Source organism: Leptonychotes weddellii, chromosome 10 (genome assembly GCF_054177405.1).
Source record: "Leptonychotes weddellii isolate Sample4059 chromosome 10, ASM5417740v2, whole genome shotgun sequence".
Lineage (NCBI taxonomy): Eukaryota > Metazoa > Chordata > Mammalia > Carnivora > Phocidae > Leptonychotes > Leptonychotes weddellii.
This window is the reverse complement of record NC_138378.1, coordinates 94,262,190-94,280,543: the sequence shown is the minus strand read 5'-3', so window position 1 is coordinate 94,280,543 and position 18,354 is coordinate 94,262,190. Positions and strand designations below refer to the sequence as shown.

General features: G+C 42.6%; 1 protein-coding gene across 2 annotated transcripts in view; it reads left to right on the top strand.

The window, feature by feature from the left end:
* The first annotated feature begins 1,243 nt into the window (after nucleotides 1–1,243).
* TMEM178A (transmembrane protein 178A) overlaps nucleotides 1,244–18,354 on the top strand; it is a 48,167-nt gene continuing 31,056 nt past the window's right edge. Inside the window, exons 1-2 of one of the 2 annotated variants that reach the window (XM_081796876.1) lie at nucleotides 1,244–1,628; nucleotides 2,153–2,594. In XM_081796876.1, coding sequence (XP_081653002.1) covers nucleotides 2,195–2,594 — 400 coding nt within the window. In that variant the 5' untranslated portion in view covers nucleotides 1,244–1,628; nucleotides 2,153–2,194. Of the gene's footprint in view, nucleotides 1,738–2,152; nucleotides 2,595–18,354 lie in introns of both variants that reach the window. The other variant, XM_081796877.1, reaches the window with a different exon arrangement.

Below are 18,354 nucleotides of genomic sequence, written 5' to 3'. Positions count from 1 at the left end.
CGCCAAAGGTTTGATCACCCTTGGGGCTTGCAAGGTTTGTGATCACCTTCTCTCAAGAGGTGGGTTGGTTTGTTTGTTTTTTAAATAAAAGGACACATGACAACTTGAGTGAATTTCAGATATCAACTGTAGGCTTACAGTTAAAGGTATTTCTCTCTGCATATCCATAAAGATCTAGGATTTTACACACATTATAGAGAATAAATAAAAGAAGGCTTCTAAGTCTCATCATTTTTGTGTAAATCCAGATAAGACTCCTTTGATGAGCTTAGCGTTTCCTGTTAAGGAAAAGCTTATAGGTGAGAGAAACACTAAAATTATAATTCTTTGTCTTCCTTAATTAGACTAGAGCTCCCCATAGATCTTGCTGAAGCTGTGAGAAAATCCAAGCAATAATTCACATTGTCAGGTCAGCAGATATGGGCACAGGGGTCCAATATGACGGTAGGATTTGCTTAGGTGACCTATCTGTGAACTAAACAGCTCAGAAGAAGTATACAGCCTTGTCTGGAAATATACGCTCTGAAGATGCTGAGCACAAACAGCAATGAAAATAAATCCCAGCAAGATTCTCATTCCACCTTTACAGATGTCATTCCAGGGGAAGTATATAAATCCTATTAATACCAATTGATGTGGGGCACTAATTAATAAGTCCCATTGAATCATGGAGTAACGACATTTAGCATCTAATGAACGCCTCATAATCTCTTGATCATTAATATTTTATAGCATAAGAACACAGAATTGGCATCCCTGGGCTCGTGCAGCATGGTTTTCTGTCTCTGACATGGCCCCAAGGGCATTAAGTGGTACAAGGGTATTACACCTCTCTTGTAAGACTACACAAAGCAGTGGAATCTTTCAGTAACCCTGGGTTCTAACATTTCCTCATTTTAATGAATGTGAATCTCTTATTCTCCTAATTAACAGCTATGGACTGCACAGCGCCCTGGAAGAATAGAAGGGAGCTGAGATGTGGACCTTGTTGTGTAGCTTTGCTGTCTTGTTGACCCTCCCATTCCATGCAAGAAACTTGCATGGGAGAAAATCATTACTTTGATTTATTACCGGGGGCTTTATTTATTCAAATGCAATAATCACCTCACAGAGCAGGTGCCATTTCAAGGGTTTATTGATCCTATGCTCTTCTAGAAATTCCAGGAGGCCGACACTCTGCCCTGAGATAGAGATGGTCAACAAAAAAAAACCTGTCTCCGAGCAGGATGAAGGGAAGTGGGAGAAAATCCCCTGCCACCGTTCTAACGCTCCAATGACACTCGGTGCCTTTCCGCACCACCCCCGCCCCCCCAAGAGGGGCTGGAGGAGAGAGAACGCTTAGAGGTTGCAGTGGGCAAGGGAGAGGGAGAGAGCACCGACAGAGAGCTGCCAAGGGGTCTAAGAGGCTGCATCCTTCAGGCGTGGAGAGAAAGGGTCTTCAGCTCCAGATCACGATTCCAAAGAGTTAAATTTTACCACGCAGCCCGATCTGGATGGGAGTTGCTTCTGGGTACAAAACGGGACACTGATCAAAATCAACTTGGACAAGTGACAAGCCTGAGTCTGATGTCGGTGGATGTCTTCTAAGGTCGTTGGAGGGGAGAGGACGGGAGGCAGTGTGCTCAGGGGTAGGTGGAGAGAAGCTTCGAGTCCAGGGCAGGGCTATAAAGGGACACGGAGTTGGCAAACAGGGAGACAAAACGAGTGGGGAAGAGAGAGAGGAAGAGTTGAAGAAAAGTAGGGGGAAGTGGGGACAGGGTTAGGGGAGAGAGGAGGTTAGGAGAGAAAAGTGAGGGCGGCTGGGAGGGATTAAAAGGGAAGGGGGATTGCTGGAGAGAAGGGCGGACGGCAGGCTCGGGAGGTGGAGAGGAGGCGAGGGGACCCAGCGGGTGGGGGGTGCCGAGAGGCAGGCGAGGGGCTGGGGAGGAGGAGGAGGGCTAGAAAGTGCGAGCGGCGCGGGGTGGGGGTGGGGGGCGGCGGGGAGCCGGGGGGCCGGGAGGGCGGTCGGAACCGAGCGGGGAAGGGGGGACCGGGAGCGAGCCGGGCCGGGAGCCGAGGGCGGGGAGGCCGCGGGAGGGAGGTGGGGGGCAGGTGGGGGAACGCGGGAGGGAGCGCGGAGGAGAGCGGAGGCCAAGTGCATTGTGTCTGGCAGCGGCGCGCGAGCCCACCGGCGGCTGCGGCGGGGCGGGAAGCCATGGAGCCGCGGGCGCTCGTCACGGCGCTCAGCCTCGGCCTCAGCCTCTGCTCCCTGGGGCTGCTCGTCACGGCCATCTTCACCGACCACTGGTACGAGACCGACCCCCGGCGCCACAAGGAGAGCTGCGAGCGCAGCCGCGCGGGCGCCGATCCCCCGGACCAGAAGAACCGCCTGATGCCGCTGTCGCACCTGCCGCTGCGGGACTCGCCCCCGCTGGGGCGCCGGCTGCTCCCGGGGGGCCCGGGGCGCGCCGACCCCGAGTCCTGGCGCTCGCTGTTGGGGCTCGGCGGGCTGGACGCCGAGTGCGGCCGGCCGCTCTTCGCCACCTACTCGGGCCTCTGGAGGAAGTGCTACTTCCTGGGCATCGACCGGGACATCGACACTCTCATCCTGAAAGGTGAGCGGCGGGTGCGCCCTGCGCCCTGGGCGCCCGCGCGGGGAGCGCAGCCCGCGGATCCCCAGGGGCGCGCCGGTCCCCGCGGCCACCTCCCCGCCGCGTCCCCGCGCTCCGCTCCCCGGCTCAGTCTTTCATCCTTCCCGGCCGCCTCCTTTCTTCATTTCTCTCCCTTTCTTGACCACCCCCTTCCTCCCTTCTCTCTCTTGCTCTTCTTTCTTTCCATGACTCTCTTCTTTCTTTCTCATCCTGCTCTCCCTCTCCTCCTTCCCTCAAGTCTGTGCTTTAGCCGCCCCCCCCCCCCGCCCCATCTGCTTCTTTCCTTCCTTTGCCTCCTTTTCCCTTCTTCCTTTCCTCTCCCCTCGCCCTTCGCTGTCTTTGTACACCTGCCTGACTTGGAATGCAGGTGCAGATTTTTCTGGACGCTGCTCCCCTACGGAGGGTAACAATAAAAAAGACCCGACCTTTCCCAACCGGGCACCTCTCAAGTTGTGCTTTCCTTTTAGAAATACCTTTGGAAGAAAAGTGGTGCAAGCCTCAGAAGAGGCGGAAAGGGGCTTTTTCTGGTATTGTTCTGATGTTGGCATTAGACGAAAGTGGTGCGGCCATCCCAGCCTGGCAGGCTAATGGGAAGCTAAGGAGGCCCCAGACCTTCTTCCCAACCCCAAAGTGCAGGGTTTCCTGTTGATTAGACCTCAGACTTCAGATAGACCTCAATTCATTGGTGAGGCAGTTGAACACAGATAGGACATCTACTTTTTTCCAGCCTTCCTGGTCACTCCACACACCATCCTCAGCGTCTAGGCACACCAGGGTGAGTGAGGGGAGGAGAGAACCTGCCCAAGCCCTTTGAAGTGCTTCTCTCTGGATTTGCGGGACACTCTCATGCGTGTGATACCTTGTAGGGCTGCTTTTGTTGTGGTTGTGGTTTTGGTCCCGAGTTGTAGAGCATCAGTCTGCTCTTCTGGAACCTATGCAACACCTGGCTCCCATGCATGGTTAATCACAAGTTTGATTTTTTTTTTTTTTTTGGTAATCTCATTCAGGTAAAAATATTCAAGTGACAACCCCATTGGTGAAGTTTCCTTCTAAGTTTCAGAGCTCCACTCTTAATATAAAAAACCCTTTCCCTTAGACTCATTATTGCAAAAAAAGAAAAAAAAAGAAACAAGAAAAAGTCTAAAATCACTGCATTTTAGTATTTAGTAGCCATTTAGGAAAGTTAACGAACAGACTTATGTGGAATTACAGTGTGGAATGGGATTACATAGAAAGGAGGGGGTTAATAACGTTTTGGCCTTCAGAGTCTTGTTAGTTGGCATATTCTTCATTTCTCATACATGTCAACTTCCTCCTTCCCATGGCTAGCTCAGTTGGGGACTGCCATCTGAAATCTGTCTGTGCGTGGAAGGACTCCAGCGCTTTTGGGGGGGATAAGACAGAGTAACCTTCCTTTGGGAGGTGTACCTTTTTCTTTCCTCTCCTAACTCACATCCAAATCTGATTTTACCTCATGAAGATGCTGCATAATTAATTCTGATAGTAGCATAGTACATGAACAAACTGTAAAAGCTGTATTTGGAGATTCAGTTATGGAATGCTCATTTAGGCAAGGCAATTTTGAAAGCTAAGCAGTGTAGTCTGTCTTTGGAAACGACAGAGCTGCATTGCCTTACACTTTCTATGCCTAGGGTAATTGATTGCATGCAAATTGCATATAGAGGAATGCCTGAAACAGCAGGGCAGAGTCTAACCCACCAATGGGAGAGAGACCCCCACAGGATACTGCACATTCCCCACCGCTGGAAGTGCCCTGGCTAGCTGAGGTGCCCAGCTCTGAGGTAGTCCAGGATCAAATAATCCTTAAGGTAAAGGGACTTTAGAGGTCATTGAATCCAATCTCCCACCTATTGTTCAAAATCCCTTCTTCTATAGTCTTTCTGGCCAATGTTTGTCCAGCCTAGCACTTCCATAAGATTCCTATACTAGTTAAAATCATTATATTTTTCTCATCATGAATGCAGTGTTTTAGATTAAAACAATATCAGCTTTGTGATATTGATGGTGTTTAGCTAATCCTTCGTGCAGAACAGCAAAGGGTTCTAGGCTGTAACCAGAAGACATGGGCTCTGTATCCTCCAAGAAGTGTCCAGACCTCACTGGCCTTCAGTTTTCTTGTCTATGGTACTGGGAAAGCTGACTCTTCTTTAGGGAATTTTCTAGTTCTAAAATTTAACATTGTTGTAATAATAACAGTGTAAATTTAGCTTTCTGGGAAGTTAATGAGCTGACATTATTACATGAGGGGTTTGGAGAAAATGACAGATATCAGTACATGATAGGATCATAATTTGTTGTTTGGGAGATGGCCAAAAAATGCTTCAAGTACTTTTAACATTGTAATTAACCTACCTTGGGCTAGTTACATAACTCTTCTAGATCTCCATTTCATTACCTTTGAAATGAATAGGCAAAATGAACAGCTTTACAATTCTATAATTCTACAAATGATTTGATTTTGGCCTCTGTATTAGGTAAACAGTATTACCTTTGTTCCGGCATCTGACGTCAGTGGCTGTGGTATGAATTTCTTAAATGAGTCATATGTATCAAGCGGTTGACATCACATCTAATTTAAAAATTTAGATAACTAGGGTCTTATGGTCTATTTTTACTTTCTTGTCCGAATTACATTGTTTATGAGTTTTAACATTTAGAAATTTTAATCATCAGAAATGAAGAAAAATAACCTCAGATGGGAGAGCGGGGTGAGGTGGGCAAGGGCCCCAGAACCACCTGGGGGTATTTAGTGAGCTTTTAAGAAAAAAAAGGATGAGCTGTTCTTCATAGGACTCAGAAGGCAAAGCCTGGAGGTGAGTAAAAGTTGCAGAGAAGAAAGTGTGAGTTGATAATATGGAAAGCCTTCTCACAGTTGGAATGATTTGCATCTCATGTTACTGGCGACTATTTCTGAGAGATGTAGTGGAGACAGAAACAGTCCATGTAAACAATGAGAGATTAGTTTAGAAGTGAAATGTATAGACTATCTCTTCTTAATCTACTGAAGAGAAATCACATGAGCCAGAAAAGCATCCATCTCGATGGGACAAGTATTTGGGAAAAATCACCAAATTCTAATTGTCACCCTTCATTATGATTCTAGTTCACTTCTAGCCCAGAGTGACCCTAGAAGGTCTAGACTGGACCTCCAAGCAGGACCTTCAGTAAGAATGGTGGTCAAGTTATTGATAAATGCATTCACAACCAAGACTAGAATCCTGTGCTACTCTACCAGGCTGACAAAGGACCATTCACCAGCACAGTTCGAATACATTTGTTTTTCCAGCTGCAAGTCCTCTTCCTAGCACTGCATTGACCAGTCCACATTTCACTCTCTTGCCCTTTGCGATAACCTGCAAAGGCTTTAGACAGATTAGGTTCCCACGATATTCCCATAGTTTACTATCCAGTGCAGTAAATGCCCATTGAAAGCCTATTATGTGCCAGGTCATGAGGAAGATGTGGCACGTGGGGTTCTTTTGTGTTTGAGTTGGTCAGTTGATTCTAAATTATTCTTCCATATAGTTCCTTCTTGCAGCTAACTTTTGATGCTAAGGAAACTGTGCTAGTCACAGTGAGTACTGTATGCAAATGAAGGCATCCTCCGCTTAGCAATCAGAAGGACATAAAAGTTGAGAGAGCCTAGTTGCAGGAACTTGAGAGAATGGACCGAAAACGTAGAGCTTCGGGCCCCTCCGTGCCACTTGGACTGTTAGAGGTTTGAAAGAAACCTGTCCATGTAAAAGTTACAGAAAGCCAGTAGAGCAGATGGACATGGCATGGATTACGTAAGAAGCCCCGGAAATGAGAAGAGGTGACCTAAAGATAGGTTCTTCATTCATTCATTCATCTGATCCATTCACTCGACAAATACATATTGGGTGTCAGTCTTGCTCTAGATGTAGAGGATACAGGAGTGTATAAATGGATATAAATGTCTGTCCTCATAGAGTTCATATCAAGTGGTGGAGTTATTTTCTAGTGGGTAATGTAGGAACCACCCTTAGTAGGTTATGGGAAGAGCACGTGGGGAGGGCTGCTAGCACTGGTAGGCAAATGATGGAGGAGACAGTGCAAAGTGATGGAGTACTCTACCCTTTGGGGGATGCCGGCCCTTCTGTTCCAAGTACAGCTCTTATGTTTCAACTACTGTATGAACATTCAAATAGGAGGACAGATGGAAGGAGACTCAGTTGGAAACATTATATAATGCTTCTTTCGGTTACTGAAAACACTGATTTTAATAAATAAACATTGATGAGACTTGTGAATCCATTGTGTAGAACTTTGGAGAAATTAATTTTGAATGGGGATTAGTCATTGAAATTCTATCAAAAGTTCCAACTGTTCTTATTAGCCTTCACTTTAATTTTCTAAATTTTTTTAATTAAAAATTTTTATTAAAAACAATTAACACTACATTTCAAATATATGTACCTGGTTGATGTAAATCAAATTCTAATATTACATATTGCCTGCAATAAACAAAAGGAAAATTAATGTTGCAGTGTTTTGTTTTTATGAAATTTAAAGGGGTAGAATTTCAGAAATATGAAGATGGTAATTCTGTATGCACAATGTTAACTTGTATAAATCATTTGGGATTGAATTCTTGAAACTTGAAATAAAACGTGTCCTTGTGGTTTCAGAAGCATTTTTCATCTAATGAGATAAACAGAGATATCAAAGACAGTGGGACACATATACTTTGTCATTTTGTTCTCTGCAAGAGAAAGACAGTAGGAAAATTGGTAGGAATTCATTGGATCTGTTCTTCACTCTGCTAATGATTTATCTGTTTCCCCTGTTGCTTATTTTCCATGAAATTAATAGTCTGTACAGGACCCACCAAGTTCTACCTGACACAGAAGTAGATTGATGTTTTTCTTCAGCTCATTTGTAGACCATAGTATCATCTGTGTTGGAATAATTATTGCCCAAGAGCAGATGATCTAGGAAGGTTGAGAGGCCAACACTGTTTCTCCTCTCTGACCCATTGGCTCACATATTGTTTTCAGATCTTGTCTTGAACCAGAAGATGCTGCTGGCAAAGGGATTCCTTAGTTTTGGGGGTGCTGGAGATATCATTAAGACTTTCTTTTTCTTTCTTTACTCAGAAAGCAAGTGGTCTCTGAAATTGTTTTGAGCATCACTCTATATAATTTCCATTTATTCATTTTTAAATTATGTGCATGGACCATACCAAGCATATGTGTCATGAAACACAGACAAAAGCAAATTTTGAAGGGAGGTGGTAATAGATATCAACACAAGTTCAATTATTTTCACCCTGTGTTCCAAGATTGCTTGTATACCCCCTGGCATGTGCACACTCCACTTTGAAGAGTGCATCTCTCACTGCTCGTTAGCAGAGCCAAGTTTTTCATCTGAGCCAAGAAAGGAGGGTTTTTTCCTATCCTGGCTGAACTTTACGGGGGTCTCCCAGCGCACTGTTATGTCACACACATTCATCTTGCACAGGGGGGAGAAGACGCATTTTATTTCTGTATCTTTTCTGACACCAGGCGCAGTATTAAATGAGCCCTTTTTGATTAAATAGCTGCCAGTTCATACTACACAGCTCTTAATGACTAGATTTGTGGTTTTGTTGCAAAATGTTTTGAGGCTGAACATAGCCAAGGGTAGTATTTATGATTCAACACATTCTATTGCTAACGCTCCTGAAGGTTATCTTGAATAGAAATTAAAATTCTTACTCGCCACCCTGCTCTCAAAAAAAGATACTTGCTTAAATTCTTTCCATCTGCACATAGGAATTGTCTTTTAAAAGTGATTTATAAACACAAAAGTGGATGGGGTTTTAAGTGGTTTGGGATCAGAATTGCCAAAACCAGTGACATTTGTATCCACCATGTCTCATGGATAACATTTAGCGATGGCTTTGAGGGGAAAAAAGGAAGAGTTTTTGCTATGTCATAGAAAGTCCACATCCAATTATATCCAAGTTGCTGTTGATTTTTGTTTTCCTTAGCTACTGATTTTTCTTCTCCATCGCTCAAAAAGAGCCCTCAAGCCCCATCAGGCCGACTACTGGTAATTGCAAGTGTTCTTGATTGCCGTAGGAGATAAGCTTTTGTTAGGGGAGCATCTGGACGTTAAGATCCATTGAAGGAGATAGGGAGACTCCAGATGCTAAGCTGGAGCCCACGAGGAGTGGGAACAGTGAAGGAATTCAGGCAGGTCATAGGGTTTCCCAACCATTAACCAAGAATGAACTTTCCTTTCATCTTTATTATACCTGAAGGTCAGTGTACCCCAGATTATTGATCTGTGATCTCTGCCAAGCCAGCTGTGACCTCAGTGTGGCTGTCTCCTGATTCCCTCGGCCCACCTTCTCTTTCAGGGAACTTCCTCTGTCCTTTCATACTCAATTGTGTGGACATCTGAGTTCTATTTTCTGGTACTATTTGTTGGCTAAAAGAATAAAAATAATCAGATTTGGTCATCCTCTTCACTTGCCACCCCCTTGCAAAAGCAACTGGTGAAATTGAAAGGAAAAGTTGAAAACAACCAAACTGGAGAATCGGCAAAATACTTCAAAGAGCAAATGTGTCTCCTTTGGAGTAAAACATTAGCTCACCCTTTCGGGGCAGTTCAGCTAAGATCATTTGAGCCATGTAGACTTGCTTCAGGTTTAAAAAAAAATTAGTTTTCCTACAGTTACTATTTAAAAAAAAAAAAAAAAAACAACAAACCACAGCATTGACATTGTCTAAAGCTTTGCACAACTGGTTGTAAAGATTTTTATCGAAATAAAGGCACCTGTAAATAGAAAGTGGACTTCATCTGCAAAAGCTGGTAAAATTTATGACAGTTGATTTTTCTCACTTTCTTACGGTGTTTCCCTGTGGTTAAGAGTTATTGCAGTGATTAATCTATTTTATTGCAAGTTTTAACTAAAAGGATGTAACTGAACTTGGAGCATGAGAGACTCGGCGTCGGCATCTGAGGCGGACAGTCTTTGCTGCAGGGTAACTGGAAACTATATGCAGTGAAATGCAGCCAGATAAACTGATTGCAGACCCAACAATAATGTCATGGGGACACCCATCAGAGAATGCATTAGCAAGTGAAAAAAAAAGGGGAACAATACAAGCCATATTTTAGTTTCTGTTATCTCAAATTGCTGAGGACGCATGGAATTATTTTCTATAACTTGCTAGATGTCCCCCAGTGTTCAGATTTTTTGATATTTTGTTCACAGGTAAAAATCAATCAACTAATTTCTCCTCAAAGGACCTAAAGGATATACTATGTTCCCTTTTGGTTTTCTCCAAATAATTTGATGCTATATAGGTACGCAGGGAAAAGTTTCCAGAAATATAAGGGGGAAATTCTGAATGTATTGATAATTCCAGAAGGCTTAATTGTCCCTTTGCAACAGGTCACTCAACTGCAAATCAACACTGAGGCTTCCATCTGCCAATAAGCACTGACATGCAGACTTAGGGTCTATCACAGTGGAACAAGCAGGCTAGGGACAGTGGGGGAGTGGGGAGGGCTATATTTGGCTCGGATCTCTTTTGTTTACATTTTAAGGAATTTTTATTTGGTGTAGGGGATGCGAGCATTTGCTTCACTCAACAATCGGTCAACAAATGTTACTGAGTGTTGGAAAGGAAAAGCTTTTGAAGATAAGAGGCTGCTTAGTGAAACATATGGGTGCTATGTCTTCCTGTCTTGTGGGGTTGTGTTTCCCTAACCATACCCAGAGCAGCGAGGAAGGAGGTCTGGGTAGGTGGTGAATTTGACTTTAAATGCCATTTCTTAAGTTCCCATGATTTTGAAAACTGCTTACAGTGATGTTTACAGTTGTCATGGAATCTTAAGCCCATGTGTCCCATTAAATGGTACTCAGTGAAGTTACCCTGAAAGACAACAGAAGTAATCACTTGTCATGTGATTGAGAAATTAGGATACCGATCATCGCTGTGACAGTTTGATGTCACAGGAGACAACCCTAGGAAAGAAACCAAAAATATAATTGATCCTAGGCCAGCTGGGGCTCAGTATTTCTTTTATACCACTGATGCCTCAGAATCCTTTGGGCCAGGTCACTTCATTCTTCGCATGGAACATATTGCAAGAGACCCGGGTGTTCAGGCAATGGACCTATTGGTTGAAGGAAGCTGAAACTCACAAGTATTCGATGAATAATGAGAAAAGCTGAAGTAAAGAGTGGCAGGAAAACTGACAGTGACGGCTAACATGAATGTTTCTGCAAAATAGTGTCTTTTGTTCAAGTGTGGAAACAAAACAAAACAAAAGACACAGGGAAAGTGTTTGCTATTCAGCAGTAAAAATCCAGCCGGAGGATGTCCACCGAAGAAGCGTCAAAGTCATGTTGTTATTCTTTCCTTTTTTTGTTTTTTTTTTGCCTCAAGAGTTACCTTTTCTTTCTGGAGGAAACTCAGGTTGGTGGGAGGAAAATGGGTGAGCACATGTAGAATCAAAGATCCATAGAACTGAAAAGAACTTCGAGCAGTGATCCTCACCCTCTTTTTTCGCTGTGGTGCCCATGATAGAAGATTTTCACCTGTCCTACCAGTGCCTATCAATTTCCCGCAGACCAGCTCGAATTCCCTCCTTTTCTTTATGAAAGCATCTTATCAGAATGCCTGTGAGGGAGGGGATGTTGTAATCAGCATCATTTTGAATTTGTTTTAATTTATAAAACAGAGTCTATCATTTCGATAAGGGAAGCCTCCCTTATCTTGTATAGAAGAAGCTTAGAGACACCAGTCTGACTGGCAGTGGGGGTGGGGGCTTTATCTACATTGCGTATTTTTTAGGGGTGGAGGGTTATAAGGGGAGCTGATGGATGTTGTATGCATGGATGCTTCGATCCCCCCAAAGTCATCCCCAGACACCACCACTGATTTGGAAACTTGGGAGCTGTATAAAGAACTCATTACCTGTTCGTCTTCTGAACTGGTCCCAACACACTTGATTTGGGAAAAATTTTTAAAAATGACAGGAGAAAGCGTATAGAAGGTCACAGTTTTGTATGCCCTCCAAATGTGACATAGTTACTGAAATAAATATGTCTGAGAGCCCCTGAGAGGCATTAAACAGAGTCATTCCCTAGTCTCCAAACCACACATAGATGATTCTGCAGTAATATTTTGATTATGCCATGGGGGAAATTGAGTGCTTCTTACAAACAGGCCCCAGATTTTCATTTTGGAAATTTGTGGCATGGGTACTTTTTAGAGCATGTTTTTATTTCTAAACTATGACAGTGTTTTTGTTTTAGCATGCTTCCAGTTCTACCTACAGGTTAAAATGGCAGACTCCCCCCCCACCCCCCGCCAAGCCAAGTATTCTATATATGTAGTTTTCTAGAGTTGTTTGTATTTCTGAAAAGGTCAGGTATGGCAGCATTTCTGATTAGGTAGAAAACATTATAATTTGAGCTGTGGGTCTAATTTTTAAAAATGCAATTAATAAAATGCCTGATAAACATCTACTTATATAGGTGGGTTTATCAGTTAAGGATCTCTTAGTGCCAAATAACAGAAAACCCAAATAAAAATGGCTTAACCTACAAAGAAAATGTATTATCTCCCATAACAAGATGTCTGGAGGAAGCCTGTACCCGGGCTGATTAAAGATTCAGTGCTGTGGGGCTTTAGTAGTCCCAACATGGGTGTTTTTGCCTTCAGGCTTGTCTCTTCCTGGTCACAGCTGTACCATGAGTCGCTTCCTTACACAGCGACAGTTCAAAGGCTGGGAAGGAAGGGAGGCCATGCCCCGTTTTGTGAACCTTTTTTATAATAAGTGTAATTTCTCAAAGGTCTCCAAGCAGACTTCCCACTGGTCTCATTGATGAAACCAATGTCACATGGCCATTCCTAAACCAATCCCTGGCAAGTGGAATGGAATTAGCGTAATTCCCTTAGACCAATAAGGTTTTCCCCTGGCCCTGGAGAAGCGCCCAGTCTCCCCAGGGAAGCATCTGGCTGCCTGACAGGTGAACAAGATTTGGTCTCTGTCAGCTAAGGAAATGTGGCTGTTGTATATACAATCATAGTGCCTGCCACAGCAGGGAACTCCAAATGGCAGTCCTGTCCTGCCTGTGGTCATTCTGCAGGTAGATCAGGACTGAGAGGAGAACCCAGAGTTTCTGCTAGCTTTTCCAAATATACTATATTCTCTCTCCACATCCTGCCCTGATGGGCATAGGGGAAGAAAAACATCTTTTTCCCCTCTCCACTCCTAGCTTCTCTGGTTGGGACCTTATAAATCAGACTGGCAGAAGACAGATTAACAAAAACCAAACAAACAGAAGTTTAACATGTGCATGGTGCATATACATGGGAGCACTCAGAGATAAGTAACTCAAAGTGGTGGTTAGAACTTGGGCTTATATAGTAACATAACAAAAGAATAATACATTTTTTGGAAGAGACCATACAAAGGAAAAGGACTTTGAGTTTCTAGGACTGACAAATTGTGGGAAGGCAAATATATGAGGGAAACTAAGGATAGATAAGGACTAGTTTCAGCAATTTTTATTTTTTTAAATGTAGATTCCTCTGGTACGGTCTCTGCCCTTATCAGTGGGTCTAGATAAGGGTCTAGAATTGTCTCTGGTGATTAGCTTCTATCCTTCCTGGTAGAGAGGAGAAGGAGGAGAGCAGAGAAGTTTTCTTATATCTACTTCTTCTCAATTGCCTTCAGCTCACAATAATCCTTATGCAAAAGTGGCATATTTTAGGGTGGCATATTCTGCTACCTTTCTTGGGCACATGGAACTGTCTTGAAAGCCTGGTGCCTTTGTGAGGAGCCCGTTGTTGTGATTCTTTAATCTCTAGTGACCCAGAGACTTTGTGGTTGTTTCTAAGGAGGCCTATTGATAATTACACTTTTAAAAATGGAATGCAAAATGTCCAAAATTGTGCATTTTAGGGGATATGGATGTATCCTAAGATCTGATAGTGCAGTTGCTATAAATCTGATACACGCCGGTTTGGTGAGGTCAGTGTTTCAGTGCTTCCTGGTTGTACAACATTTGTTCCCCTCGCCTGCAACACACACAGAAGTTCTGTGCACACCAGAGAAGAGCTCTGTGGAAATCATTATTCTGACTAGGCCTGACCCCACCCCGAGCCAGGTTGGTTTATAAAAATCTGTTCACCCCACAGTATGACTTGTTTTCATTTCCAGTAGGAAAACAACAGTGACAATCACATGTTTCATTCTCATCCCTGGACGGGTAACCGAGTGACCACTATTACAACTACCAAGTGCATCTATCACTATAACAACTTGAGAAGGAAAATTAGCAAATCCCCCTGCTGTTGTCTGTGTCCTGATGTGTTGGTAGAGGCCCATGTTCAAAACCTGAGAAACTAACCAATTCTAATTTGACATGTTACTAGTGTCTTTTTAGGGCTTGGATAAGCCAAGAAATTTCTGTGAAGAACTGTTTGCTTTCAGAATTGTAAACCCAGAAGGCCACGTGAGGAAGCAGTTGTTTGGCTGTGTGTGATCTTGGGTTTGGAGGAGTGGGTGGAGGGAGACTGTGTTAGGATGGACCCCAGTCATCTCATCAGGCATGTTCAAGCCAACCCACTCCAATGCACCTCACATTTTCTGATGGAATTACTATGGTCCTCTTGGGTGTCTCATTTGAAACTGAGAGTCCTATTTATTAAAGCTTGATACCTCTTTAGAGCAGGAATTTCAAAGCAAGAAAACAATCTGAACCATTACAGATGGGCTGAGCTAGCAGGATTTTAGCACAGAAGCCTCAGAAGATGGTGTAGAGCCACAAGGTATGTGGGTGGACATATATTTGGACCACCAGATTGAATGCCAATTTGTAGGTTCAAAAAAAAAAAAAAAAGCAAGAGAGCAGGCAGGAAAGAAAAGAAAGCAGGAAGGAACAAATGAGCAGCTATTTAGTGACTCTTTGGAGGACCATCTATGGGGATCTTGTTTCTTTAAATATCTATTAGTCCATTTATCTCTCTAAAATATAATCCTTGGAACACTACCTCAAAAACTAATGATGTACTGTATGGTGACATAACATAATAAACTAAAATAAAAACAAAAAAAAACACCCCCAAACCAATAAAATACAACCTTATCATGTCTTTCCTTTTATTAAAAGTCTCTGTCTGAGGGCTTCCTCAATAAGTTAAACAGAGAATTACCAAATGATCCAGCAATTCCACTCCTAGGAATATACCCAGAAGAATTGAAAACAGGGACTCAAACAAAATCTTCTACACAAATGTTCACAGCAGCACTATTCACATGAGCCAAAATGTGGACACAACCCAAATGTCCACCCATTGATGAACAGATAAACAAAATGTGGTATATTATATAATGAAATATTATTCAGCCATAAAAAAGGAACGATTTGCTGATTTATGCCACAATACAGATGAATCATGAAACCATTATGCTAAGTGGAAGAAGCCAGACACAAAAAGCAATGTATTGTATGATTCCATTTATAGAAATATCCAGAATAGACCAATCCATAGAGAAAACAAGGAGGGAGGAAGGGGTAGTGACTGCTTAATGGGTTTTCTTTTGGGTTGATAAAAATATTCTGAAAAAAGGGGAAATGGCTATACCATGTACTAAATGAAATGGAACTGTTCACTTAAAAATGGTTAAAAGGGTAAAAAAAAAAAAAAAATCTCGGATGGTTTCCCACTGTTCACAGCTGTAAGTCTAAACTTCTCAGTAGATCATAAAAAGTCATAAAATGATCTTCACCGTGCAGCTCCGACTACCTTTCCAGTGATATACCCGGCCACTCCTCTGTGAAATCTAGGATCAGGCTACACCAGCCCGTTTGCTATTCCCTCAATACATATGCCCTTCACTGTCTGTGTCATTGCATATCTTGTTTCCTCTGCTGGAAATACCATGCCCTCTTGTCCATCTGGGCTCTCTTCCTTGAAAGCTTTGTGCCATAGTTACTTCCTTGACCCTAGCCTCAGCCCCTCACTCTGCGAAGTTAATTGCTTTATTAGCTGAGACCCCAGTGTGCTTTATGTGTCCTCTGTGACAGTATTTCCTACATTGTACTGTGGCTTGTTTCCTTGTCCATTTTTCCCCCTACCTTAAGGCCAGGGACAAGTGCCACCTGATTAGTATCTGGCACATGGCGATCTTCCCATAGAATGGCTGCTGAAAAAATTGCATTGGTTTGACTCATATCACGGTCATCCTATCTGGTTCATTTTCTTCTCGCCCACTCCATCATTTTTTGTTCAATTCAAGGATAAGGAGAAGGGAGAATTATTCTGTTTTCAAAGCATAGGACTCTAATAATTAATTCAAAAAAGACCAAATCCTTGGCATTTTTTAAAAAGTAGTGAGAGTAGTAGATGTTAAAAAAAAAACATTTATGCTATGCTTTTATTTTTGAAGTGTTCAAAGAATCTCAGGGTGCTTCTTTATGGGGGATTTTCCTCATAAAATGTTCTTAATCCCAAACTAAAGGATTATATTATTATTGCGGTTTTCTTGTCTTCCTGCTTATCTCCACAGGAAGTCCCTTCCTTCAAGGATCTGTTCTGTTGTCTCCGTTCTCTCACAGGACCTAGTAGGGGGCTTTAGAAATACTAGGATCTCAGCACACATATGGAATGTTTTGCAAAGTTCATTTCAAGTATTTCTTTGTACAGTTTTGGTATATTACTTTTTTTTTTCAATAAAATTGTTGCAAGTCCAGTTATTTACTTCCTTTGGCCAAAAGGCCGAAGAGCTGGAATGCACTGCAGAAAAGACTCTTGGTTGCTGCCCTTCATCAGGCTCTTCCCAGAGCTGCTCTGCGGCAGCCGGCTCATTGCTCGGGAGGCTCTCCATCCGCTGGAGAATCGCGTGGGATACGAGAGTGCTCACGGAGCTCTTCTGGCAGAGGTGGCTCTCCAAGAGACCAGTGGCTTTGCTGGTGTTCTGAAGTGATCTCCCTCCCAGCAAGTTTATTTTGCAGTTTTCTGAGGAGATGGGCGGGAGTCAGGAGACTTGGGGCATCTTCTCTACTCTGTTATTAACTTATTCTGTGACCTTGGGCAAGTCACCTGACCTCTCCAGAGCCTCATTTTCATTTTCATAAATAGAGAGATTGGATCAGCGTAACCTGTTGGGTCTCTTTCAGCGTTAACCAGCTGTAATTATAGGATGCCCAGAAAACAGCAGCTTAATTAGCTCTGCAAAGTGTAAAGAGAGGAAAAGGTCAGTTCTTTCTAGAAGCAGGTAAGCAAGCATTAGGACAATCCAAATTTGAGAGCCTTTTCTTGTTTTCAAATTGTTCACCCATATGTCTTTTCTTTGCTTTTTGGATGTGACAGGCTTTCTTAGTGCTTAATTTTCTTTTTCATTTCCTGAGGATTTCAAAGGAGAAAGCAGGACTTTCTATATTGTTCTAGGAATTCTCTTCTGTGGGAGCAATGTTAGCCATTTGGTTGGAAGAATTCAACTGTATAATTTTTTTTTTCTTCTTAGATGATTTCATAGGGAATTGGTAATAATAAGGTAGAACTGGTCTTAGGGACTGGAGTCAGAGTTTACAATAGAGAACAAAAAGGAGTACTCTTTAGAAAATTGCATAGTATAATTTAAATTTTGCCTTACTCGCTCATTTTTAAATGTCTTTGAGGAAGTTTTGAAAAGATTTTGATGAAAGGAAAAAAATCATATACTTTTTTTTGTTACTACAGGAAAAATTCTAGCTTTATTCCTTCTTTGCTTCGAAGAGTATTTAATACTCATAATCCATGTGAAGTCAATGAGAAGTCTACAATTATGTGTGATGCTTCATTTTGTTCAAAAGTTTTAAAGATATGCTTTCTGAATTTAATAATCCACTGTGTTAAATATCTGGAAGTTATATTTGATCAGTTTAATTCATATTATGAATTCTGATTATTCATTTCAATTTCTTCCCCTTCCATATGATATTTTCAGTGGCTTGCCACATATTGTAACAGGCATAGTAGTTAATTTTACTGAAAGCCTTATTCAAAAAATTTGAACGTGTTATGACTTTCGTTGACCCCAAGTTTCCTCCTTTGCAGAGGAAAGGATATACCTAGATAACCTCTTTGGTCATCCATGGCAATGATTATAATGGCTGATCTGCCACCCAACTTCCGATCCTTGATAGGACCAGTTGTTTTTACTTATATCTTCCCACGCAAGCCAGAGACTAAGTAGGCAGGCCAATCATATGCAACATTTCCACCAGGATCAGGCAGGTTCTTATTGAGGGAGCCAGAGCGTGACTTCCAGAAGACAGACTGTATGTAGTCTAGGGTATTGAGGTAGTACACCTCACCTTGCCCCTGTCATAAGCATTGGGTTAATTGGAAGACTTACTTAGAAGATAATCTAAGAGGAAGAAAATAAACCTGTTCAAGGAAGGTTAACTAACCTACACTGAATGGTGGTGGGGAAGATGGGAGAGAAGCAAGTCCATAGAGAAGGAGAGGAGAGCCATCACATCGCGGTCTTAATTTTGCTCTCTTGGTTTGGGAATATATTGCTTAGAAAGTTTCCTCATTCTTTTGGGATTTTTGTTTTTGCTTCCTTTTACAAACAGTTATACAAGAGTCTTACACAATCCCTGGGAGATTATGAACTAGGTAAGTGAAATTTTTCTGTAGTAGCCATATGACGAGGAGTGCAATACTCATGGAGTATTAAAAAA